This window comes from Cynara cardunculus (assembly GCF_001531365.2).
Source record: "Cynara cardunculus var. scolymus isolate 2C chromosome LG 4, CcrdV1, whole genome shotgun sequence".
Classification (NCBI taxonomy): domain Eukaryota; kingdom Viridiplantae; phylum Streptophyta; class Magnoliopsida; order Asterales; family Asteraceae; genus Cynara; species Cynara cardunculus.
The window spans coordinates 17919535-17945638 of record NC_037531.1 but is presented as its reverse complement, the minus strand read 5'-3'; the positions used below and the strand labels follow the sequence as shown (position 1 = coordinate 17945638).

The 26104-nt window shown below is 36.6% G+C and overlaps 2 protein-coding genes across 9 annotated transcripts; one reads left to right on the top strand and one right to left on the bottom strand.

Moving 5' to 3' along the window:
• The first annotated feature begins 308 nt into the window (after window positions 1-308).
• Window positions 309-13017, top strand: LOC112511116 (phosphopantothenate--cysteine ligase 2-like). Of its 2 annotated transcripts, XM_025116559.1 has the most exons (12): window positions 309-348; window positions 1415-1552; window positions 3643-3798; window positions 3885-4008; window positions 4106-4150; window positions 4490-4575; window positions 5754-5806; window positions 5884-5943; window positions 7720-7821; window positions 8878-8997; window positions 11692-11934; window positions 12542-13017. In XM_025116559.1, the coding sequence occupies exons 2-11, from the start codon at window positions 1543-1545 to the stop codon at window positions 11923-11925; spliced, it is 990 nt and encodes a 329-aa protein (XP_024972327.1). In that variant the 5' UTR covers window positions 309-348; window positions 1415-1542; the 3' UTR covers window positions 11926-11934; window positions 12542-13017. The 2 variants fall into 2 exon arrangements, with proteins under 2 accessions (XP_024972327.1, XP_024972328.1); XM_025116560.1 differs by lacking the exons at window positions 309-348; window positions 1415-1552; window positions 12542-13017 and adding an exon at window positions 1347-1414 and having other exon boundaries at window positions 11692-12100.
• Window positions 13018-15834: 2817 nt separating this feature from the next.
• LOC112511431 lies at window positions 15835-24707 on the bottom strand. 7 transcript variants are annotated; one of them, XM_025117042.1, is made up of 6 exons: window positions 24442-24707; window positions 21718-23369; window positions 21264-21408; window positions 19493-19637; window positions 18513-18755; window positions 15835-16670 (listed from the first exon to the last, which is right to left on the bottom strand). In XM_025117042.1, exons 2-6 carry the CDS (start codon window positions 23354-23356, stop codon window positions 16398-16400), a joined length of 2445 nt encoding a protein of 814 aa, XP_024972810.1. In that variant the 5' UTR covers window positions 23357-23369; window positions 24442-24707; the 3' UTR covers window positions 15835-16397. The 7 variants fall into 7 exon arrangements, 6 of the variants coding, with proteins under 6 accessions (XP_024972810.1, XP_024972812.1, XP_024972814.1 ...); XM_025117044.1 differs by having other exon boundaries at window positions 18513-18637; window positions 18728-18755; window positions 21718-24691; XM_025117046.1 differs by having other exon boundaries at window positions 21718-21931; window positions 22040-24691.
• Between the last annotated feature and the right edge of the window lie 1397 nt (window positions 24708-26104).

Sequence of the window (26104 nt, the reverse complement as noted above, 5' to 3'; positions counted from 1 at the left end):
CAAAAGTTGGTAGATTTTTGAGGTTTACATAGTGTCACCAATGGTGGTTTAGGTTGAGTTTTGTTTGGTTTCATATTTGGGTTTTAGGTGTGATTTAGGTTGGGTGTTGATTGGTTTTAGGTTTGGGTTTACGCTTGGATTTGATTTAGGTTGAAAATGGTTTCAGATATGTGTTTCAGGTTTAATTTTAGTTGGGGTCTTTATTTAGGTCTCAAAAGATGATCGCAAAACACTTTTGTTTCTCGGCAGAGATGGTAATGAAGCAGGTCGGGTCGCCGGAGATGGTAATGAAGCAGGTCCGGTCGCCGGAGATGGTGGCTGCAGCAAGTCAGGTTTGAAGTTCTTCCGGTGAGAGTATACATATTTTGTATATAATAAATGTATATAATATAAAACAATATATAATTTAATAGTGTAATAATAAAAAATAAGGAAAATGGTAAAAAGACCCACATGCCCCTTAAATACACTTTTAATGGAGTTAGTAACCAAGGACGATTTTCAAAGTAAAATGTAAATAGTAGGAACGATAATTGTAGTTGTTAAAGTATGGAGACCACTTTTAGAAATTTGTGTAAGCCATGGATACCAGAATTGTAGTTTACTCAATTACGAAAAACACAAACAAAAATTAATAAGGGGTTGTTTGGCGGTTGCTGAATGATTTGGTGCAAAATGATTAAGTAGTCAGAATGATTAAGATGCTTTCATAATATAGTGCAAAATAAAATATAATTGTTTGGTAATTGTTTACAATGAAATCAATGCGCTTAATGGTTATAGGAGACTTATGATACAAAATCAATTTAGAGGGTTTTATAAATATTAAGAGAAATATTTTTTTTTGCCAAACAATATTTACCTCTTAATGATTCAGATATTGTCTCTTAATTAAACTATTAAGAGATAAACAAACAACCCTCGAATTTGGCTCTTCCAACAAGGGAACAACCACCCAACAACCTTATAAAAATTAAATAGCTATAATTTTATTTTGAATAAATTATGTTATTAGTTACTCTGATTTGTTAATAATTATGAATTTTGTCTTTGTGGTTTAGAAATTATAGTTTTTTTTCTTATAATTGTAATTTTCTTACTATATAGTATTTATAATTTATTATTATTTTAATCTATACGATTTATTATTTTATTATTATTTTGATTAAAAATTAGTTTAGGAATTAAAATAGTAATAAATTACAAATCATAAGGTAAAAAAATCCAATTTCTAAATCATAGGGACTAAAAATCGAAATTACTAACAAACCACAAGGACTAAAATCGTAATTTACTCTTTTATCTTCTACGCACCGCCTGCCACGTCACCGTTGCCACCGCTCCCTCATCTGCTGCCGCCGCTCCCAACAACTGTTTCTCCGTCGCTCTGTTCTTCCCAATCACTTCGATAAAGGTAATATGATTTGCTGATTTCAGTCTCTCCTCACTTGAACCTGTTTCCAATTTATTGTAAGTTTAGTTTCACCTAATCGTCGGTTTAGATGAGATGTTGTATGCTGCAATCGCTAAGTTTTAAAGAACATGAATATCCGTAAGTGCTGTTTGTGAAAATCTAAGGGCGTTTATTGACTTATTGTGTATGTTATGCTTTGTTGAGAGGATTTTTGAATTTGCTCTAGTCGTCGACCTAATTGATCTAGCTGAAATTGTGATATGTGATAGTTCATAGTTTTTTTTTTCTTTTTTGTCGATTTACGAAGCTGTTTGAATTCAAAGGTATGCCTAATTGATCGATTTTAATTTTTCTTTTTCTTTTAGCATATAACTGATTGATTCCAGTTTCTTTGCATATTAGGTCATGCCGAGGATAATAGAATGGCTGAATGAAATAATTAACATAAATTGAGCACCTGAAAAAAAACTACCCGTATACACTTCACACACCATTGTGTCTCCCTCTACTGCTGTTTCTATTATTATGTTACTGTGATGTACTTGTGGAGCCGAACTGATCTCAAGCGGGGGAAAAATTCATATAGGTGCAACTATAAATGGTTAGGTGAAGCAAAAATGGAAGTAAGTAAATGGCTAGAAGGTGACCTGTCGTTCATAGATTTTGTAGAGTTTGCGATCAACAAGATAAGAACATCTAATTTCATGACAAAACCAATTAATGCAAATAATTATCCTTTACAAGAATAAGTACTTCCACTTATGTATGTCTACTTGATTAGTTGTTTTTTTTGGAAGCCAGGCTATGCCTGGATTAATCTCGGTAAATTGTGGCTGCAAGAAATCAACCCTGATGAACTCAATGGCCACAATTGTTGGGTACCCCCAAAGCAATGATGTGCGCATTAGGTATCTATGTGCATTGCTAAATTCTTATATTTAGCACATGTTAATTGCTCTTGTCACGAGGGCGTCTTTGTCCATTAAATGGGGTGAAACTAATAAATTTATAAGGTAAGGCGATATAAGTATTTATCTTTTTTCTATGCCGTAATAAAAGATCTCCCTGGTCTGATGACTGTAAGTTTGTGGTCTAAGGGGCCGTTTACTAACATAAATTGGGCAAGTGCTAACCAGGTAAGAGTGCGGTATGGGTAAGAGGCTCAGTTTGGGTAAGCGCTGAGCAAGTAAGAAAGCTTTTCCTTCCTTATCGAGTCCGCATCTTGGTCAGCATTATTTGTCGGTTGAGGGTATATGTAAACAACCTCACCTTGTTACTGGGTCAGCAACTAGTGAACAGCCCCTAAGTCGACATTTTCCATGGAATATTTGGGTTTGGAGGTGCTGAGCTGTTTTGATGGAGAGTTTCTTCTCCCTCATGATCCTACCGGATGATTACTAACGATGTTGAAATCGCTGTCTCTGTTACGTTAATTATACCAGGTAAATGCAGGGTTTAAAATTATGATACTAATTCGAAGGAGTGAATATAATGAAGGATGCATTACATTTCAGGAGACTAGCAGGCCTAGAAATAATATTTTTCAAGGGTAATCTGCCCTTTTTCTCCTTGAGTGTAGCTTCAGATGATCCAGAACCAACCAAGAACAGAATCAGAAGTTAACCCTAAGAAACAAAGCCGTCATTCTGAATGTGGTACTAATTTAGGAGAATTAGTCATGATGATACTTGTTAGATGGTGAACTGCAACATAAAGGTCAGAGCACCACAAACTTCTTACTTCTAAACCATTTAGGTCCATGGAGGCAGGCTGTAAAGAGAGTGTTGGAGTCTCACATCGGGTAGACTTGGACCATTTCTCTTCCATATATGTTGGAACCTCCTTTCTCTCCTCAAGGCCCATTTTGGAGAGTAATCTAATGAGGTTCCACATATTCTCATAGAGAGGATACAAGAGCAGCCGTGCTACACATCAGGTCTACATATAAATTTCTGTGGAAGACTTCCCAACAAAATCTGTAATAATGTATGTGGTGATCAACATTATTGGGTACCCGTCTTTGAAGAGTTTTGATTCTACATTTTGCGCTAAGGATCCTGGGAAAGTCGATAGTGTCACGGTATATATAATGAATGCTTCCAGTACTCACCAATGAATCGACAGTGGGTGTTGGAGCTTGTTCTTGGAAAATTATGACCTGCTTGCCTATTTTAGACCCATTTGTTATGGTACCTAACCTTTTTTCCTCCATGCCACTGTTTCGCTAGCCATTTCCATGGATGCATTTACCAACTTAGATGCTGTGGATGAAACAATATCCGTTGAAGTTAAATCCTTCTTCGACTCAGCACCTCTTCTGAAGGATGCTGACAACATAAGCAGAAAGTTAACCCAATTTATCGATCACAACGCTTCTTTATCAGGCATGTTCACTTCAACTGTATGTATATCTTGTTTAACTTTATCTTCTTCCACCATTTTGTGAAGTTATATTGCCGTGTGTTTTTAGGAAGCAAGGGATCAAGAAAGGTTGTATGTGTCACATCTGGTGGTACCACTGTTCCTCTAGAGCAACGCTGTGTGCGGTATATCGATAACTTCAGCTCTGGGCACAGAGGAGCAACGTCTACTGAGTATACCACCATACAACTTATTTTAAGTTTTCACCTTTTGGCGGCTTTTTCTAATTCCAGACTTCATAGATAATATGGAATTACTGATGATATGCAGATACTTTCTGAAAGCTGGATATTCGGTAATCTTTCTCTATAGGAGGTGAATATGGTGCCTTTGTAGACATAATTTGCTTTCTGTTTGCCTAGGAAAATTTAATGTTTAAAACACAGGGTTACTTTCCAATAAGACAAACATAATATTAAATTTGCCAAGTTGACAAATAATGATAACAGTTGGGAGCTGTTTGGTTCAGGTTGGGGAATGCAAATGAAAATGACAAGAAATGAAATTGGGAATGAATTTTCATTCCCCCAGTTAAACCTGGGATGAAAGACTTGGGATTGTGGGGGAATGAGCCAGTTAGATTATTGATGATTAATGCTAAATATTTATTATTATTTTATAACATTTAAGATGACATAGGAAAGCCTTATGCAGGGGTACCTGCCAGCCATATTGTAGATCACTTCCGGAAGATCTGCTACTTGAATGTTTTGAGCTTACGGATGATTCATGCATACAAGGTCGTAACCTTATGTTACCATATAAAATCGTGTTTATGTTTTTTGTTGGATTTCCAATAGACTGTATGAACTTTCTAGGGGCTAGGAGTAGAGGTCAGGTCCAGAGGCGGATCCAGAAAAATTTTCAAGCAAGGCCACTAAATAATTAGCATAATGTAAAATTGACTTACAAGTGGTTTTTTGCAACACCCAAGTGTTCTTTTTTTCACTATGTTGTTCTTACCAAAAATAAAATAGTCAAAAGGATTCAAACTTGGAACCCCTAATTTCATATGCAATGACCCTACTAGTAGGCTGCAGCCTATTTTTGCTAATTTGTGGGTAGCATATATCAAATTAAAGCGGTTGCACCCAAGGTTTTAAAAGCCGGAATCGGGCCTCGAGGCGTTTTCCCTCAACGAGGCGAGGCTTAAGCCTCGAGGCGGAAATATATATACACCAAGATATGTATATATACTACACAAATATATATATATACGCACACACATTCATATACTATGTATATAATACTAAATTACTAAGGGCGTTGGTGCAGTGGTTCTTCACGGAGGTAAGAGTGATACTGTGAGATAGGCTAAGAGGGTGTGGATAAATTGATTGCTTAGAGGAAGAGGAAGGGTAAAATTTACACTTCTTGATTGAGAGGAGAAAGTGCTGGCTTTTTAGGTTTTAAAATATTAAAGTACACATTGGGGTCATTGGGCTTTAACTTTTATTTTTTTAAAATAAAAAGACACTTATACTATAAAGAGAAGTACTACTACTGCCATAAAGCTTATAAAAAAGCCGGAAAGCCATTGCCAAAGCAGATGATCTAAAGGCGTAGGCCTCGACGAAGCCTAACGCCTCACTGCCAAGGCGTAAGCCTCGTCCAGGGTCCAAGAGGTGCCACCTCAGATGCGGTTTTGGGTCGCCGGCATATGCCTCAAATGATTTTTAAAACCATGGATGCACCTTTAAGACCCTTATTTTTTTTTGCATTGTGTCGGCACGATAGAGCGGGTGCCTTCTTAAATCTGCCTCTGGTCATACATCTTACCCTCCCCAGACGCCACCTCCAAGTGGGATGTACTGGGTTCGTCTGGTTGGTATAAACCACCTAGGCTCATAAAGAAATGAATAAAATTTTATTTTATTTTATTTACCTATTATATAATAAAATCTACTTTATTTTACAGTGCACGAGTCACATTCCGAAGCAGTTAAGAGGGCGATTCGCGGACATCATGCAGTAGGAATCGTATCTCTTCTTTAGTGAAACTGTTAGCTCTATATTTGCACGCCAGTAAAGATCTCATTTTATCTCAGGCTGTTTCAGGAGGCTTCTTGCTGAAACTTCCCTTCACAACCATCTTTGAATATCTTCAGGTTAACATGATTAATCATTTAAAGCTAACCATTTAAATCCTTCAATGTCATTACTTGCACCTAGTTGAACAAATTAATTGTGAAAAGTTAACCTATTATATAGATATGCATATGTGTTATCAACCAAAATGATTGAACAATCGATAAAGAAACCAAGTGATAAGGTCATAAGGATATTGTAAGATGCTTTAATTAACAAGGAAAACAAAGAACAAACTAGCATTCGAGAGGCTAGGACTCTCCCATATAGAACTCACTAATTTTCTGCATGCCTCACACTCCCTGCAGCCTCCTTATTTATCCTAAAAATTATCCTATAAGAAGTACCCAAATTACCCCTTCTTAACTATTCTAGAATATTCTTAGGAATGGGCTTGGGCCTCTAGATGGGTGCATAACAATATGATTTGTTGTGTTTCGAATATCTATAAGTAGAATGTTTAACTTATAAATCATTTATTCTCTAATCATCATACCTGGCTTCTCATTGCAACTAAAATCATTCTTACGGAAGTGTTGGGTTCCAGTGAGAATGGAAGTTATGGTGAGAAGGGTAAGAAGGGATCTCCACCCGTAGATCAATCCTAATTGAAGATCAACAGTAATGAGATGCACCAAATCAATTCCCGTATCAAGCGCAATGCATGAGGTGGGGGTGAGATTAAAAGTGATCAAAGGTTCAAATCCCTTCTTACATTTCTCACCTTAACTCCTATTCTCACACGATCCTTCGTCTCTTACGAAAATGACAAAAAGCACTAGTAGTTTGCAAGAATTGGTGACTTTGAACAAGGGTTGGGTTCCGGTGAGAATAAAAATTATAGTGAGAAGGTGAGAACAAAACCTTCATATACCTTCATCTACATTCAACTACCTTTATTTGCCCATTTTTATCATTATGACCGAAATTTTAACAAATTAATGTGTGTAAAAGTTCGTGAAAATGACTTAGAAGTGAAGAATAAGGAAGATGAAGGTAGATGAATGTAATTGAAGATACTGAAAGTAGTTGAAAAACATTAAGTTAGATTAAAAAGTCAACACATCCAAAGGGTAGAAGTGTTCTCAACATCACTCTCATTCTCACATGATCCCTTGTCCTTTGAACAAATTATAAAAATGTAAATGTGAAAAAACATCGTATTTGGCAATTTTTATCCAAAATCGTTCATTCTTGCAAAGCGCAGCGCTTCGTTTTTTCACTTTCACAAAAACAATTAGTTTTTTTTGAAGTATATAATCATTTATATAGGCAAATACTCACACTGTCCTCACCTTTGGTGATTTGAACTCTTGACCTCCTTGGAGTTTGGGCTATACCAGTAACATGGGGGCAAATGACCCTTTGGTAAAAAGTCCATCATAGGCGGTTTCAGTGAAGACCCCCGGCTTGCGAAAAAGTTTTGTAGGGACAAAATTTGTCAAAAGACATAATTGAAAGTTGCGAGGGTTTTAAAAAGACATTTCTAATGTATCACCATGATGACGAAGGATAATGTGAGAATAGGAATTAAGTTGAGAAGCATAAGAAGGGATTTAAGAAGGGATTTGGACCCTTGATCAATTTTAATCTCACCCCCACCCTATGAATTGCACTTATCACAGGAATTGATACGGTGCATCTCGGTGCACCGCATTAGTGTTGATCTATTGATCGAAGGATGGAGATCCATTCTTATCCTTCTCACCGTAACTTCCATTCTCACCGGAACCCAACCCTCACCATGATACTGGAAAATATTTTTTCAATAACAAGTAATTTGTTTCATTGAACAGATATTAAAGTTGACTGCAATGTCAATGAAGATCCTTGGGCCAAGTGCTATGTTTTATCTTGCGGCTGCTGTATCTGATTTCTATGTTCCATGGGAGAGCATGGTAAATTTAGTCTACTCCTACATATATTATGTTTTCCCTTCTATATATAGAAAGTTCCATAGTACTCCCTCTGTACCAAAATTAGTGTCCACGTTCAAAAGCAAATGCATAATTATTTCCGATCCTACCTTTAATTATGAGATGGAGAAATTCATTACTCCCTCTAAAGGTTGTAACTTGTAAGAATATGTGGAACCCCCCTGATTACTCTCCAAAAGAGCCTTTCAGGAGATAAGGGAGGTTCCAACATATATAGAACATAATTGGTCCAAGTCTAGGCAATCAGGGACTCTAGCAACCCCCCCCCCCCCCCCTCCTAGAGGAGGCTACGGGCACGTATTCTTCCAGAGTATCGAGAGGGGGATGGACAGATGATGGGGTTCGGTGGGTACAGATTTCCCCAAAGTGTTGAATCTCTACAGTGGTAGATCTTGGCTCTGATATCATGTAAGAATATGTGGAACCCCATATTACTCTCCAAAAAAGTTCTTAAGGAGTTAAGGGAGGTTCCCACATACATATAAGAGAATTGATCCAAGTCTAGTCGATGTGGGACTCTAACACGCCCCCTTCAATGGAGGCTAGATGGGCACGTATTGTTCTAGAATGTCGAGAGGGGGATAGACGGGTGACGGGGCTCAGAGAGTACAGATTGCCCTAAAGTGTCGAGTCTCTACAATGGTAGACCTTGGCTCTGATACCATGTAAGAATATGCGGAATCCCCACATTACTCTCCAAAAGAACTCTCCAACTCTTCTTGGAGAGTAATCTAACGGGGTTCCACATATTCTCAAATGGTATCAAAATTGTCATTTAGTTAATTAAAAAGGGTAATAATTACACATTCCTAAAATTCTGTGCCTTTTCGTTGTGGACATTTACTTTGGGATGGAGGGAGTATTCTAAAACTCATTGTGGAGTTTCCGTACTAAAAGACGAAGGTAAAAAGAAGCTGCATGTTTTCTGTTTCCGCTCCTATCTATTGTAATGCTTTGTAGCTGTTCAAATACACTAATGAGGAAAAAAACGAGCTTAATTCCGGCTTCATTTTGTAGGCGATGCATAAAATCCAGTCTTCATCTGGGCCATTAGATATGCGGCTTGCCCAAGTCCCGAAGATGCTTTTGGTTTTACGGAAAGAGTGGGCCCCGACGTCATTCTGTATATCATTTAAGGTTGGTAACTTGCATAATGATCTTGTTTGTGTTTGTCCCTTTATAGCATCTCCAACAACTGTGCTATTATTCTTCTAAAATAGAGTATCAAAAGTCAAAATCTCTAAAAAAAACACCTAACTCCAACAACTACTCTATTTTAGCAATTCTATAATTAACTATATATTATTAAAATATCCGGTACATTCAATAAAATATTATTTCTCTCTTTTAAACATTTATCTTCAATATTTCTTGTTGGTGGAAGATAATTAAAATATTATTTCTTGCTCTTATATAGAGTTTTAGAGATTTCTTTTAATTTAGAGATTTCTTCTTTTTGCTATTTTAGAGCATCTCCAACAACTATGCTATATTTTTTTTTAAAATGGAGTATTAAAAGTCAAAGTCTCTAAAAAAATTACATTCAACTCCAACAACTACTTTATTTTAGCAATTCTAACATTAATAATATTATTAAAATATTCAATACATTTAATAAGATTTTGTTTCTCTCCCCTAAACATTTGTTTTCAATCCCTCTTATTGGTGGGAAGTATTAAATTAATAACTTCTCTCTTTTTTTGAGATTTCTCTAAATTTAGAGATTTTTACAATCTTTCTCTTCTTTTCTCTATTTTAGCATACAAGATAGCAAAGCTGTTGGAGCAAAAAAATTGCTAAAATCCCTTTTTTCTCTATATTAGCATAGCTGTTGGAGATGCTCTTACCACACAATATAGCATAGCTGTTGAAGTATAGAACACTTTTGAATCACCAAAATTTCTATTACAGCATAGTTGTTGGAGATGCTCTTGGTTTTTTGCATTAGTAAATGTCGAGTATCTATGTTAGGTGGTGCGAATGCCATATGGTCGAGGTGTGAGGATTCATAATATCACACACATGAACAAATAATAGTTGCATGAAGTGGGAAAAAAAATACTCCCTTTGTCCCAAAAATAAGTGTCCACAATGAAAAAGGCAAACAATTTTAGAAGTGTGTAATTATTACACTTTGTAAATTAACTAAATGACAATCTTACCCATGGTGATAAATGGAGTGATGAATTTTTCTCGTCTCATAATTAAGGGTAGAATTGGAAATTAGACACTTAGGACCTGTTTGTTAACAACTTGATGAGCTTAATGGGACTTACAGCATATTCTGTCAGTTATACATGATTGTTTGGTACTAGCTTAATGATATAGAAAGTGGCTTATTCAGTAAGCTTCTAGGAGGAAGCTTTATGCAGAAAGTCAAGGGTTTTTTTCCAAACATATTCCTCACAATTAAAAAACACTCCCCTTTCATTTATGAAAAAACCCATCCAAATAAAAACCTTCTAAATCTATACAGGCATATTAATCCAAACAGACAACATTATCGATACATTTGTTTGATTGGTTTTCTATTAAGTCATGCATGGATAGAGCTGTTTGTGTGGATGAATCTGTCCGTACAGATAGGGAGTGTTAGTCCCTTTTGAGAATGCAGAACACAAGTAATTGTAGATGGGGGGTTGAATGCAATTGCACACAATATTTTCAACTTTTTAATTCTTATTGATATATATATATATATATATATATCAAAAATTACACTAAGAAAACATGATTGTTTGCGGAATAGAAAAGATTAAAAGTCAGTTCTAACAATCTTACACTTAGATAAGTAGAACACAACTATAAACACAAAGAAGTTATGCTGCACATAGAGATCTTTTTGAAAGCATAACCTTGCATGGACAAACCACTCTTTCTTTTATACTCCTCTATGCATTAAATGCATGGGGACACTTGTCAAGAGAGGATTAGAAGACAAAGTTGACTTAGGACACAACGAAGAGGTCCTTGTCATGGTACATATGAGAAAGACTTGTCTCTAAAACTCTTTTCTCATGAGTTCTTCAGTTGTCGCATCAAGCTCAGAAGAGGACAAACATACCTTTTAGTTATTCCAGAGAATGTCATTTTCAAGTGCAAGGTTGGTAAGATTTTTGTCATTTTCAAGTGCAAGGTTGGTAAGATTTTTGTCAAAAAAATCATTGCAGGAGAATCTTCAAGTTGACCTGCCAAATATTGAGTAGAAAGTTTGTTAGGTGGGAAGATCATTAGCTGAGTAAATCGGCAGAGGAGGTAGGGAGAAAAGTTTAGTATAAAGTCGGGAACTGTGTCTTCTGTTCCACATTAGTTGACACGTCCTTGAAAATCGGCTAGTCTTCGATTCATCGAACTTGTTAAGCACAATCAAACTTCTACAAAGAACCACTAAATGTACAAAGATTGAAGAAAGATAGATTGAAAGATCATCAACAAATTATCGGTGACCCAACAGAGAGGGTTTTTGTTTGGGAGAGTTTTTTCATAAGATGTAAGGAGCGTAGTTTTTAATTGGGAGGGCAGGTTTAGTAAAAACTTGGTTTTCTGCATAAAACTCCCCCCTAAAAGCCTACTGAATAACTGACTGAATAAGTAGTGAGCCTCAATTCATTAAGCTGCTAACAAACAGGCCCTTAATGGAAAACCGACCAAACAACCCCTTGCTTTTGAAAGTTGACTCTTTTTTTCTGACAAACTAAAATTGAAATGTGTACACTTATTATTACACACAATGCCAAGAGAATGGTAGTGGTGTTAGGATCTTAAAATTACCTTTTTGCCCCTTATTATTACTACAACTAGATTAATGATATTAGTTTTGGTTGCCTACAGTTAGAGACGGATAAAGAAATCCTCTTAGAAAAGGCCGATAAAGCTCTTAAAAGGTACAAAATGAATGCTGTAGTGGCAAACGAGCTTTCAACTCGTAAAGAGGTCGTGATACTTGTCACCGATGGTGGAAAAGTCTCGGTATATCGTGAAAACGACCACGCAGATGTCGAATCTCCCCTGGTCAAGCTGCTCGTGGAGAAACATTCAAGTTACATAAAGGAGATCAATGCGTGAATGCTGAATGTATGTGCTATGTTTACTTTCTGAAGTATAGCATATTTATTTACTACAAATACTCACGTACATTCCTCACCTTTGGCGAGGTTTGAACCTTGACCTACGGGTGTAAACGAGTTGAGCTTTTAACGAGCTACTCGAGCTTGAGCTTGAGTCAATCTCGAACACAAAATAAAGATTGCATAACTTAATGAGTCGAGCTCCATAACACCAATGTTCGACTCAATTCGCCCTAAAGCTCGATTTAACTTTAAGAGCTAAGCCGAGTGATTCGAGCATACACTTATTCGAGCCAAACATATTTATATCTTTACAAATTATATAACCAAAATATAAAAATCTTTGAGCTTGAGTAAATAAACGAGTTATCGATCTCAAATTCGAGCTCATAAACGAGCATTGAGCTCAAACATTGAATAAATATTTGAGCTCAACCCCGAATTTGAAAAAGTTAATCGAGCTCGAGCCGGATATTATTTGAATAACCTGCTACTCGACTTGGCTCGTCTATACCCCCGAGTGACCTCCTGTGCGGCTCGGCTCAGCTTCGCTTTACTGGTAACCCGGGTCCTGGGCTAATGATCCTTTGGTAATGCGCTATTTTCTGTGGTAGATGCAGAAGATATTTTGAAGAAGATAATATGCATCCCCCTTGAACCCTCAGGCTTGTAGCTTAGTTGGCAAAGGGGAAAATACATAACAGATTCAAGTTCAAATCCCAGGACATGCGGGATTGGTTGCCTTAGCCGCTGAGTCAACTCACGAAATGCCTCCTCATATGTGGTGCCCAAGGGATGGGTTCTGTATGGGGCTGGTTGGGGTCGTTGGGATTGATTGAATTGTTGTGTCGAAATACATATTCCCCTTTCGGGTACTGCTTTTGGGGTTGAAGTACGTATTGTTTCTCTACTTCGTGTCGATTTTATTTAGGGTCTTATCATTTTGCCGAATCTGTTATACTTGTAGAAAGATATAAAGAGTCTTGATAAAACACTTTGAAGGGTTTCTTCTCATGTTGTATGATCTCTTTATATTGCTATGGAAGGATCAACATTTCAAGAGTTCAATGAAGAAAGTGGTGTTTTTGATTTATGAAGTGTACTCTCTCTTATAATGCATTGTGTTGGTTTACTATTTTTGGGTTTTTTCTTTATATTTTTATCAGTATTTGACATTAAAAGCGACTTTGATGGTAATAAGTTTGATCTGATTTAACGAGAAAGTCTACGGGACCCAGATAGGCTTCACTCACTGATATCTGAGCAATTCTTTCGTCTTTCTCTGAGGAAGAGGTAAAATAGGATCAACTTGAATTCGGAGTGTTGGAACAAAAATGGTGATATGTACCTTAATTGATCAAGAATTTTGATTTTTTAGAGATGGTCATATTGGCCCGGTCCAATATAGGGCATGGACCCGGGACTAGTTAGTACCAATTGACTTGGCATCGGGCTTTTTAGGGCTATTTATGAAGGGCTGTCCAAATTAGGACCAATTAGGGCTTTGTCAAAGGACCGGACTTTTAGGTTTAGTTGTAAAGGTTAGAGCTGCTGAGAATTCAAAATTTTTAAACGTCAACCAGTTGGGGACTGATTTTTGCTAATTTGAGTTTTCAAGATCAATGCAAGTGAAAAATGTTTTAAAATTTGTAAAAATAGGAAAAATGATATCAAAGATTTAAGGGCTTAGTTTACCAAAAGGTTACTCGAGTAAGTGAACACCAAACCACGTTACCTTACCGGATGAATATGGTAAGGACCAAGACTCTTACCACGGTAAGCGCTTACTGGGTAAATTGGTAAATTGTTGCATATGATAACAATTTTTGTGGACTAAAATTTTATCCGGTAAGTAAATAATAGTGTTAAATTTTATCAGTAAGTACTTACCAAGTAAGTGTTTAATAAACGACACCCAAGTTTATTGAATTTTGATTTTTGAAGTTCATTTTAGTGTCAAGATGGGGAAAACAAAAGTGATAGAGAAATTTATAGAGAGACATTATGAATTTTCTTTTCGAAGTGGTCTAGTTTAAGATCGGACGGGTTGCATTGAGCTTATGCATGTTAGTTATGTTTTTTGTCGAAATGACAGATGAAAAATCTTCAATTCGGCCCGAGGCCCGTTAAGGCCCAGGACTGGTTGTGAAAGGACCAATGGCCAATTAGGACCGGCTACAGGATCGGTTGGACTCTACTTTATTTACCCGCCTCTAAGGAATTAGAGTATCTTCAACAGATTCTTTAAAATTTCTTTGAACCGAAAGTTGAAATCTCTAAAAGAATTATATTCATCTGCTTACATATTCCCCATTTTGGAGAATCCGACATTGGAATATTTCATTCATCTATTAAAATATTATTTCTCTCTCTCTAAATAATTATTTTCAAAGTTTCATGTTGTTAGAAATATATTAAACAATATTTTTGTCACACTGTAATTATTTTTGGGATAATCTCCATATTTTTAAGAAATCTGTTGGAGCTCAATTTTAATATAAAATTTCCATTTTCTCCATTTTAGAGAATCTTTAGAAGATGCTTTTATAGTGACATGATTGAGTCGTATAAGTGTTTGAGGAGTCTTTGATGTACTGTGGACAAGTCAATAGTTTGTATCCATGTGTTTCATATTCGTCCGGAGTTCACTCCCAGAAATATAGTTACCATTGGGATATAACTTGACCCTAATCAACTGGTTTTATCGAGAAAGACTATTGTTGTCTGAAGAGGAAGACCAACTTTATATTACCTTTTTTAAAAATGCCTAGACAAAATATGCCTTATTTGCAAGATGAAACGGCCTTTTTTGTAAGTAGAAGCTATTTAGAGCGGGATCCACTTTTTGGGAAATATGAGTCAAAGCAATAACAAGAATATTTCTAGGTTTTCAATCGCTACAAACGCCCATTCGGAGACTCTCGGATAGCTTAACAAACTCCTCGAGGATTTATAACGTTTATTTTAGAATGTGCTGAATTTTGAAATCTGAGTTCACTTCTGATTGATAACAGATGGAGCTGAATTTTGAAAGCAAAATTAATAAGAATGTTTTTTTTTAAATGAAAAAATTGATATCTGATTTGGTTCTTCTTGATCAATAATAATTAAATGTCTTAAAGAATTTTGAACTTAGATTGAGAAACCTTGTGGGTCATGATCACTATAACCACCAATTAATCCCGTGTTTGGTTTAGAGAAAAGTTCGAAATTAAAATCTTGGGATCGTAATATAATCCGTTATATTTTACAAGATTTCATATAATTTGTTTATAATAATGTTTTAAAATATGTTAAAAGAACACTTGTATAACAATCAATTAATAGAAAAAGGCAATTTAATATTTTTTTATAATTTGCTTTTATAAACTAATTATAAAGAATGAAATTGAATTCAATTCCAAATCCTACAAACCAAACACACCAAAAATTCTAAATCCATTTACGAGATCTAAGGGAGTGTTTGAGATTGCTTATTTAAAGTGTTTATTAACTTATTCAGGTGTGGTACCGGTAATAAGAAGTTTCTATTGTTTTGATGGAGAAAAAGATGAAATATTTATACCGGTCCGACACCGATAATAAGGAATTTTTGATAAGTTACTCTCTTCTAACTTATTAACTTATTCCAATATGATACTGATGATAAGGGGTTTTTAGTGTTTGGATGAGAAAAATAGGACATCTCATCTATTTCATCAGCTTATCCAGTATTGTACCATCATAAGCTAGTCCAAACACTTTTTATAAAACTTCGTTTTGCTGCCACATAAGTTGATAAAACACTTCTATAAAAAAATAAAATAATAAGAAGTTGTTTGAACTAAGCAATCCCAAACACCTCCTAAATCTCTCAAAAACATTCTGTCAAACCAAACAAACACTTTTAACATATACACAAAATCTAATTCCATATCAGAAAAGATCAATATGATGTTTACACTACATATGCAATAGATTCAAAAACAAAATACAACATATTTCCCTATATATCAATCTATCATCAAGGTCCCTTGATACAGAGGTAAAGTCTACGTACACATCTTTAACGCCTTATCAAACCCTACTTCCAGATGGGATATATTTTTCATATGGGATATAAAAAAGACACTTCGACTCTTCTACGTCTGTCTCTTCAGATAGATGTAAAGTCTGCATATACAACGTAGCCCTCTTAAACCTTACTTCCAGACGGGATATATTTTCCATCTAAGATATAATAAGAAGACACTTTGACTCTTTTATAATTGTCTCTTGAGACAGAGGTAAAGTTTGCATACACGTTTAGCCCTCTCAAACCCTACTTCCGGATGGGATATATTTTTCATCTGGGATATAAAAAGAAGACACTTCGACTCTTCTACCACTGTCTCTTGTGACAGAGGAAAGGTCTGCATACACATATTATCCCTTTTCAAACCCTATTTTTTGAATGGGATATAGTGTCTGTTGGGTCTTTGATGGGAAGTTTTAAATTCTTGCAAAGATCCTATTCAAGCCTACCAATCTACCTTTATTCCAAGATATGGTACTAGATTTTTCATGCCGCTTGGATGCTTGACCGATTGTTGCTTGAGAAGAGAGGTACGATAAAGACTGCACCCAAGACACGAGCGCTGGTTTCCTTGTAACGTCGTCTGAATCCGCAACTTGCGCAAACAAGTCGTTGAGGACCATGTTTTGGCCATCTTCAGGAAGTTGGACAACCAACTGTGCCAACAGTTTCATCAAATTTGGTAGCACCTGCACATATTACATGTAATACAATTCTTTCAAGGACTTTACACTAAACTGCGTTAAAAAAATGTGAGAATATGTGAAACCCCATTAGATTACTCTCTAAAAAAGTCCTTAAGAAGAGACGGTGGTTCCAATAGGGACGGACCCACACGGAACGGTTCAGTCTTAAGAGAAAAAGATTACGTTTCTGAAGGGTGGCACCGTATTGTTGTGTTGGGTGCCACCATATAGTTTTTGAGAGGGAGGTACAGGGAAACCCCCCCAAAAATGAAAAACTGAGGAACAAGACTTTCAGTTTTTTGCGGTTTTCCCTACACCTCTGAAATGTTAGCACATGACTTTAATGGCTAAGATGGTAAAATGCTCCTACCTTTGTACAAAAGGCCCAAGGCCGAGTCACGCAATTGTCAATTTTTTTGTTTTTTAGCTTAAATTTTGGTGTTCTTTTATATACCTCTTGTGTTTTCAAAAAATATATGTAGACTGAACTCGAACATGAGTCTCTTTTATGTAAGGAAAAGAAACCAACCAACATATCTCTACTTATATTGTGAAAAAAAGTGGATATTTTTTATGGTCAAATTATGCCATCAGTTAAAAAAAAATTTGGGTCCGCCTCTGGGTTCAAACATATGTGCGAAGAACTTTCTCAACTCTAGCCGATGTAGGACTCTAACCCCCCCCCCCCCCGCCCAAATCAACATAGGCTAGACGGGCACAAAATGTCCTAGTGTCGAGAGGGTCTAGACAGGTATAGATTGCCCTAGAGTGTCGATCATTAGGGTGGTAGACCTTGGCTCTGATACCATGTGAGGATATATGAAACCCCATTAGATCACTTTCCAAAAGTGCTCTGAAGAAGAGAAGGCAAGTTCCAACATATACCAAGGAGAAATGATTCAAGTTTAGTTGACGTGATTATAAATAACTCAAAATAAACCAAACGAGTCGAGAGGGTCTAGACAGGTATAGATTGCCCTAGAGTGTCGATCATTAGGGTGGTAGACCTTGGCTCTGATACCATGTGAGGATATATGAAACCCCATTAGATCACTTTCCAAAAGTGCTCTGAAGAAGAGAAGGCAAGTTCCAACATATACCAAGGAGAAATGATTCAAGTTTAGTTGACGTGATTATAAATAACTCAAAATAAACCAAACGAGTCTAGCATATCCACCTAAAGGTGGGGTTTGAGGGATGAGATGTATGCAGACAAGAAGTAGAGAGTTGTTTCTGTATAGACTCTCAACTTGTGAAAAGTGAGGATCATCCCGGTTTGTAAAAGGAGGAAGATCGCAACATGTATAAAAGTTTGGATGGTTCATGTCTAACCGATCTAGTACTCCAACAAAAACGAATCTGGACTAAGATCCAGTTTGGTTTTGTAGGATTGGATTTGGAGGGATTTGGAGGGATTTGGAATTGAATTCCATTCCAATCCCATGTTCGGTTTGAAGGACTTCTTGGATTTGAAATCCCGGGATTTCATTCAAATACCATAAACATAGGATTTTGAAATCCTACTGGGGTAGCTGGTATTTCGAGGGAATTCTTCGGATTTGCATGTAGTAATGTTATAAAATATGTTTAAAACACTTATTTTGTAATAATCAATTAAATAAAAGGTATATTCAATTGTTTATAAAATATTTATGATGAATGAAATTCGATTCCATTTCAAATCTTACAAATCAAACACACCAAAGATTCCAAATCCATCCAACTCCAAATTCTTCCCCGAAATCCCAATTCCTCAAAACCATTCTTTCAAAACAAATGCCCCCAAAAAAAAAAGTCTGTATCGAAAAAGGAAATCGAAATAGAGGAAACTTTCTGCATGTTTACCTGTATATCGACTAGGGAGAGAAGTCGAAGTAGTAAATCCAGGAGTTTCTTACAAGGCTCTAACTCATCGTGCAAGTCGTTCCACGAATCAAGCTCTCTTGGTACTTCACTGCAGAGGCTGCTAGCTTTTTCAACGAGACAATGAACGCAGTAAAATATACAAGGGCTTCCAGCAGGAAGATACCGAACCAATGCAGCAACTCCAGAAGCCATACCTTCAAATGGAGTTACACCAGGAAATCCCTACCATTTCCAGAAATATAATGAAAAAGAAGATAATAATCAACTTTATATATAGAAAGGTAGGTTCATACGAGAATGATACCTATTTAAGAAAATAAGAAAATAAGAAAATAAGAAAATGGCCAAATTACATACAAAATCACATGTGATTTTACATTAACAACCAAAAAGGGGGTGGGTGCGACTTTGGACACAACCTCAGGTCGCGGGGCAAAGTCGCGTGAATCACATGTGATTTTATACGTCATGTTAGTGTAAAATCACATATGATACGGCCATTTTTTTTAAATAGGTACCATTCTCGTATGAACCCGACTTTTTATATATAAATATATAGGGTCAGGTCAGGGAAAAACCACAAAAAAAAATGAAAAACTGAGAAAAAACCACAAAAAAATGAAAAACTGAGAAACACCATAGTACGGTATGCACATGTACATACAAGTAATTTGCAAGTAATTTTTCCAGTATGCACACGTGCATAGAAACCAAGAAACATCTTCAATTACTTGTATGCACAATGTGCATAACGTAAACATGAATGGTTATTAGGATGTTCCTCAGTGTTTCTTTTTTTGGGGGGTTTCACTTGAACCTTCCTCATTTTTTCATTTTTTGGGGGGTTTCCCTTAAACCCCTCTCTCTCTCTCTCTCTCTCTCCCCCTATATATATATATATGTTTGTGTGTGTGTGTGTGTGTGTACATATATAAAAGGTTTTCAGTAGTTTTAGATACCTCTAAAGATCTCTGCATGTAATAGTAAACAAGTTGCTCCTTCAATGAAACTCTTTCATCATCGACATCTTTCCCGGAAGAGATGAAAGCCACAAATGTTGAATGTGAGGCTCGAGTCACTTTCCCATTTGGATGTCCCATGTATCTAGTATTGGGTGTGTTAAGTAAAAGATGTCTAAGAATAGCTATCATTTTTCAAATAAACCAAACCAAACCTAATAAACCAGTAAAGGGCTGTTTGGGTGGTTTTCCATGAAGTCCTATATGGATAAAGTTGTCTATGTGGATTAATGTGTCTGTATAGATTGAGAAAGTTTTTGTTTGGGAGGTTTTTTCCATAGATGGAAGGAGCGTGTTTTTTAGTTGGAGGGGGCAGGTTTGGAAAGAAAAAAAACTCGGTTTTCTGCATAAAGCTCCTTAGAAGCTTACCAAATAAGCACTTCTATATCATTAAGCCACTACCAAACGGTCATCTATAGCTGACTAAATAAGTTGTGAGTCCTATTAAGCTCTTAACAAACAGGCCCTAAATTCCTCGTAGAGGTAGGGTTTGAGGAATGTAAGGGTTGTTTAGCTAAATGAGCTCCTGAAATGTGTTTTTAAAATCCCCGACCTTGCTTTTTAAATCCATAACCTTCTGATAGGTTTCTAGGTATTCTTGTGTACGGAAGTGGCATTCCTGAAGTTGGGACATTCTTAAACCTATCAGAAGGGGGAAATAGTCCAAAACAGCCAATCAAGCCTCCCCTCTTCACTTTATAGCCACCTTTTCAACAAATTAACCAAAATAGTTGGAGATTATGCAAATAGCACCGTACACAAATAATGTCTAATTTTTCTAATTATTTTATTGGAAAAAGTGGGTTATGCAAGTTGCTTAAGCGCTACTTGGGTAATCTCCGGCTATTTCTGTCACAATGTTGGAAACGTGGCTATAAAGTGAAGAGGGGAGGCATGAGTGAATATTTTGGACAATTTTCCATCAGAAGGTCATGGATTTACAGAAACCCATTAGAAGGTCATTTAACCAAATGACCTTATGATATATACAGACCTTTCTGTACCCCAGGGGGGTAGATATACTGTTTTTGTGAAGACCCTTGGTTTGCAAAACAAAAGAAAAATAAACAAGGGAGCATACTACATGTGTGAATGTGTGCAAACAAGCAAGGCAACAGACAAAAAAGTGAATATACAACACTTTGAATCCTGCAGAAGGTGAGCTTGAACCCCTCCGCTAGCCTGAGTCGTTGAGTTAGCTTTGAAATTCTTCTTCGCATGTAGTACCTAGGGCGCAGGTTCCATTTGGGGCCCGTCGAGGTTGCCGGTAGCGGTAATCAACCTTTTTTGCTCAAAACTTCAAACAACATAAATTACTTTGCTATGTCTAATCCACCATAATTTAGCACTAAATCCTTAGATTGTTTAATGGTGGGCTTGGAATGGTATAATTACCTTTAGGGGCCGTGTACCAAAGCTTACCAACAAGATTAACTACCTTAACTTGCCTTATTTAGTAACATTCTCGGACATCAAAATGGATTGATGGTAAACATTTATCCCGGTAAGCGCTTACCGGGTAAGACTCTCAATTCTTGTCTTCCCTCTTACCGGTAAGATTCTCGGTCCTTCCTATGCTAACCCGGTAAAGTAATTGACCCGATAAGCGCTTACCCGGTAAGTGTTTGGCAAAAGACCCCTTAACCTTTTCTTTGAACAAAGGGTGTTTAGCTATAAAATTCATTCTATATAAGCTAGATATCCAGGATACAAAAATAAGATGGGAGACACCGTCTTTCTGAACAATGAAGTTGGTATACGTTCTGCACAAGTTGGAATCACACGCAAATAAAATAAGATCCTAGAAGTCTGCATCTCGTCTTTAGACCACGTAAACTCCATTTTGTTGGAAGAGACTACAATGCAAAAAACCACTATAAAATAAGTACTTGAGCATTGCGTGGCAAAGGGCAGGTTCAAATGAGAATCGTAAATATTTGAAGAACCTCGAAACCAACTATTTAAGCTTTACTCATGACAAATATCTTGATATATACTCATGATGAAAATTACTCATAATGAAAATGCATGATATTCATGATGATTAAAGGTTATTCATCATGAACAATTATGAATATTTGGTTTCCAGGTTCTCAAAATATTTATGGTTCTCATTTGAACTTCCCCGCATAGCAAAATAGCACTTCATAGTATTAATGTAATACCATGAACTTTTGTCAAGTCGCCATATGAAGGTATGGATTTAACGAATGAGACACAAGCAGCCTCGTCTTCTTGAACACTTCCAGCAACCCCCCTAATTGTATCCATATATTCTGACAACCGCATCCGCCGAAAATACTCCAAACAAGAAAACGAAACTAATATCTTCACCGAAATATCCAGTTGAATTTCTCTAGGGATATTAGGAACTAACTTCTGTTTAGTGACATCCAAAGCAAAGAAGACCACCATAAGAAATGCAGATTCGGCAATTTTTTCTAAATCTTCAATCAATTCTTGTGTGCCTTGAAGCATCAAAGCCACCTGGCGATGTAAGACGTAAACATCTTGACAGAAGTCCCATACACGATTCTCGACCTTACTCTTACTACCTTCATTGGCCGCGGCATATTGTTTGCAAAAAACACCAGTTATCACTCCTGCCTCCTTGAAAATGACACTATGAAGATGTTCTTTAACTTCATGAATCCCCTGACTACTAGAATTGACATAAACTCCAAGAATCTTTGCATAAAAGCGCCTTAAAGGGAAGATTTCACTCAATAACGCTGAAGCAAGGCATAGAAGAAGAGAATCCCGAGAGAAAACAGCACCACTTCGGGCTAAAGCCAATGATATACATTGTAGCAGAAGACTATCTTTACGTTCATTGTTTGTATCAGTAAAACTTCCCTTTTTAGAAATAAAGTCACCTGCAACGATTTCAAGTCGTTGCTGAGCAGAACTTCTTAATTGCATGAGCCCACTTGATATCGACCTATTTGAGGCCCTCATGGCACCAGCTGCACCCATTACAACAGAAAATGAGGCATACGCTATCTTGGGAGCTTCTAAAATCTCCCTTGAGAAGATGATAATTTTCTCGGACGAGTGTGATTGGATACAATTGTAGAGAACCCATTCAACAAGATGCAATACCATTAGACCATGCAATACGTTACTAGAAGGCCCGCCCTCTTTATTCCAAATTCCGAAAAGTGAATCAAGAATTCGAACAAAGTGAATGCTCCCACAAGAAGATAGAGCATAGCCCATCCCAGCAAGTACACTGGGAACAAGATCATCAAACAAAGAAACCAACTTGTATTCTTCCTCCAATACTTTACAAAACAACTCCAAACAACGTGTTCTTGTCTCTTCAGATACGGAGGGCACAAACGAGAAAGCACCCAGAAGAAGAAGCCCTTCCGTGAAGAACAAAGAGCTCTTGTTGGTGAAAGACTGGGATTCAAATAGTTGAAAGAGGACATCGATGGAAGAATTAATAAATACCGGAGACGGCTTAGATGATTTTCTAACCCATATATACAATAGCCTGAGAAATAGAGGATAAGATTCAGAAGGTAGAGATAATTCTGGTTCTGATAGAATTGAAAGTACAAGTTTAACTTGTGGATCTGCAACATAAAGAGAGAAGCCAGAATTTAAAAGGGTTTGTAAAGATTGGTAGTGTTGTTGAGTAAATGATTTTTGTTGGAGTGATTCCCTAAGATCAGCCCATGCTTGGATGATAGCTCTAGCTGATTGAGGAGTAGAATGTGCAGAGTTAGAATTGTTGATATCCCCGCTATTAGTTTTAAGCCATTCTTCAAGAAATAATGTTTGAGCTTGTTTTGCCATCTTACAAGTCCTCCTACACTTCATAATTTAGAAAGTCAATTTGACACAGAAAATGGTAATAAACAATAGAAAAAAGAATCAAAAGAAGAACCAACTGTAAAGCATGTATGGTTATAATTACATGGCAAGCTAACATATGTTAAAATCATTTTATACTTTCAACGTCTTCAAGATGCCCAGTTCTAGTTAAATAACCACCTAGACAACCCCTGTCAAAGAATTATATAAGTACAGTCATCCAGTCAATTTTGTATGCATAATCCTCCAAGGGCCCTACTTCTAAACATTCCAAGTGCAATTCAGAAGGTTGGAATCCTTCTTGAGTTTGTCAGAACTCAGAAACTTAGTAATATGAATATGGAATCAGAAGCTTCTGATTGAGAAGGCTTCTGACTCGGAGCTTCTGAGTCAGCCTCTGATCCGTGTTTCAACTTTATCCACTAGTTACATATTAATTATCTAACTGCCCGTAACTGCCGATCTCTCATATAAATATGTAAAAATGTGGAATATGCGTGTGTGTATACATACTCGATTTTACAGCCTTTAAGATCGGAGTAATCATTGGATTATCCCAATACTTAGTGTGTTCTGGAAAGCAAACAATTGATTTATCCAGGTCTTTTTATAATCAAGAACCCTCGATCTCTAACATAATTTACATGGAACAGAATGCTTAAAAGTTAAGAATAAGCTAGGGTTTGTGTCTTATAAAACAGAAAAAGAAGAATGTGTAGATTGTCAATGTCATCTACTCTTGGATTTGTAGGTTAGTAAGAGCAAATGTTACCATTCCACACCTCTATCTTTATCCATATTTGATCAATCGACCTTACACCAATCATCAAATAAACTACATCAATTAAATTTCACAATTTTGGTTAAATTGCCTATATAAACAGCACGAAAATCAGCTTCAAGAACTCAATCAATTCATATATACAGATAAAAGGCAATAAAATTGGAGCTTTCTCACATCCAATCGAACGAAACGGAAACATATGCCAAGTCAATACAAGAATCACGTTCATCAATAAACTAAAAGCAAAAAACGAAACTGAAACGATATTACAGCGAATACTAACCTTCCAACACAGTCTAAAAGAAGTTGTTCAGTTTTCTAGCTCTTTTTTTTACGAATTTACCAGGCTCTATGATTTCAAACTTCGATTTCGTCGATTTCACTATCATCGTCGTCCTCCTTCCATATCCAACCCATGTTTCCTCACTTACGCTTCTCGCACAATCCAGATACGTTTGGTGATTTTAAAAGGGAGTGGAGAGATCAGCAGCAGCAGAAGATTTTCATGATGCTGGGAGAGAAGTGGCGAAGAAGATGGAGCAGTGAGAGCTGTGAGGAGGATATTGTTGGGGGTTTGTTCCAAAAACGCTTTTGGGATCGATTGGCATGAAAATAAATCAAAAAGTTATCATCCAATAAAATAAATAAGGGGCTGTTTGTTTGGCTGGTAATGGTTACATTAAGAGCCAATCTCTTAATTGGTAAGAGGTTAGGTCTGTTTGGTAAAAAAAAACAACCCTCTTAATGGTTACAATAACCTCTTAACCATTTTGCATCTACTACCTCACTCAACCATTCAGACCGTTCTTTTTCCAATTTTACCCTTCCCACCCTTCTTCCCATCTCGTCTCTTCACGCAGCAGAACTACCGGTCACCATCGCCAGCTTCGCCGGTCACCTCCACAGCTACTACCGGTCACCATCGCCGGTCGCCATCGCCATCGCCGGTCACCTCCACAGCTTCGCCGGTCGCCATCAAATCCTTATCCAGAAAGGCGACGTCTTCTCCGAAACCAGATATGAGGAGCGAACCAAGTGGTAGCAACCAGCGACGAATCACATGTTCGAATCACAGGGATGAAATCGAGGGAAAGAACTGGAAAGGAGGGAGATCGAAATGAAAACAGAAACCGGATGGGAGAGGAGATCAACTGGATTTGATCTCGATTTGGGTTGAAGTGAAACCCTAATTTCTTTTTGGATTTGATCTCGATTTGGATTTGATCTCGATTTGGNTTTGGGTTGAAGTGAAACCCTAATTTCTTTTTGGATTTGATCTCGATTTGGATTTGATCTCGATTTGGGTTGAAGTGAAACCCTAATTTCTTTTTTGGTATATGTTAGTTCAATAAAAAACAGGACCAAAGCGTACAGGGTTAAAAGGGTAATTTGTTAACATTTACCAAACAACAATATTTCATTCAGGACTTAACCATTCTGACCCTCTTAACCATTCTGACCACTTAGCCATTCTGCACCAAACCATTCAGCAACTGCCAAACAGCCCCTAAATTTAACGGTTTTGGTTTGGTGTAGATTATTAAGTGGTCAAAATGGTTAATAATCTTCTATATTATAGTGCAAAATGAAATATATTTATTTGATAATTATTTATAACGAAATTAGGATGTTGAATAGTTAAGAGAGACATGTGATACAAAATCATTCAAAGGATTTTAAAATCATTAGAAGATATACTTATTTTTTACCAAACAAGATTCACCTCTTAACGATTTAGAGTTTGCCTCTTAATGGAGCTATTAAGAAGCTTGGTAAATTGTTTGATGTAAAATGATTAAGCGGTCAGAATGATTAAGTGGTGATATAATGCAAAATGAAATATAATTGTTTGGTAATTATTTACAATGAAATTAGAGTACTGAACGGTTAAGGGATGTTCAAGCTACAAAATCACTCAAAGGGTTTTAGAACTATTAGGAGACAGA

Bases quoted from the DNA above. Each gene is read 5' to 3' on its own strand.
- LOC112511116 (XM_025116559.1), top strand. The intron at 5,807-5,883 runs GTAGGAATCGTA...ATTTTATCTCAG, and splicing joins CGATTCGCGGACATCATGCA to GCTGTTTCAGGAGGCTTCTT. The intron at 5,944-7,719 runs GTTAACATGATT...TTCATTGAACAG, and splicing joins CCATCTTTGAATATCTTCAG to ATATTAAAGTTGACTGCAAT.
- LOC112511431 (XM_025117041.1), bottom strand. From the start codon at position 23,380: ATGAAGTGTAGGAGGACTTGTAAGATGGCAAAACAAGCTCAAACATTA. The intron at 21,409-21,717 runs GTATTACATTAA...TTTGCATTGTAG, and splicing joins CGACTTGACAAAAGTTCATG to TCTCTTCCAACAAAATGGAG. The intron at 16,671-18,512 runs GTAAACATGCAG...TAATATGTGCAG, and splicing joins TCTCCCTAGTCGATATACAG to GTGCTACCAAATTTGATGAA.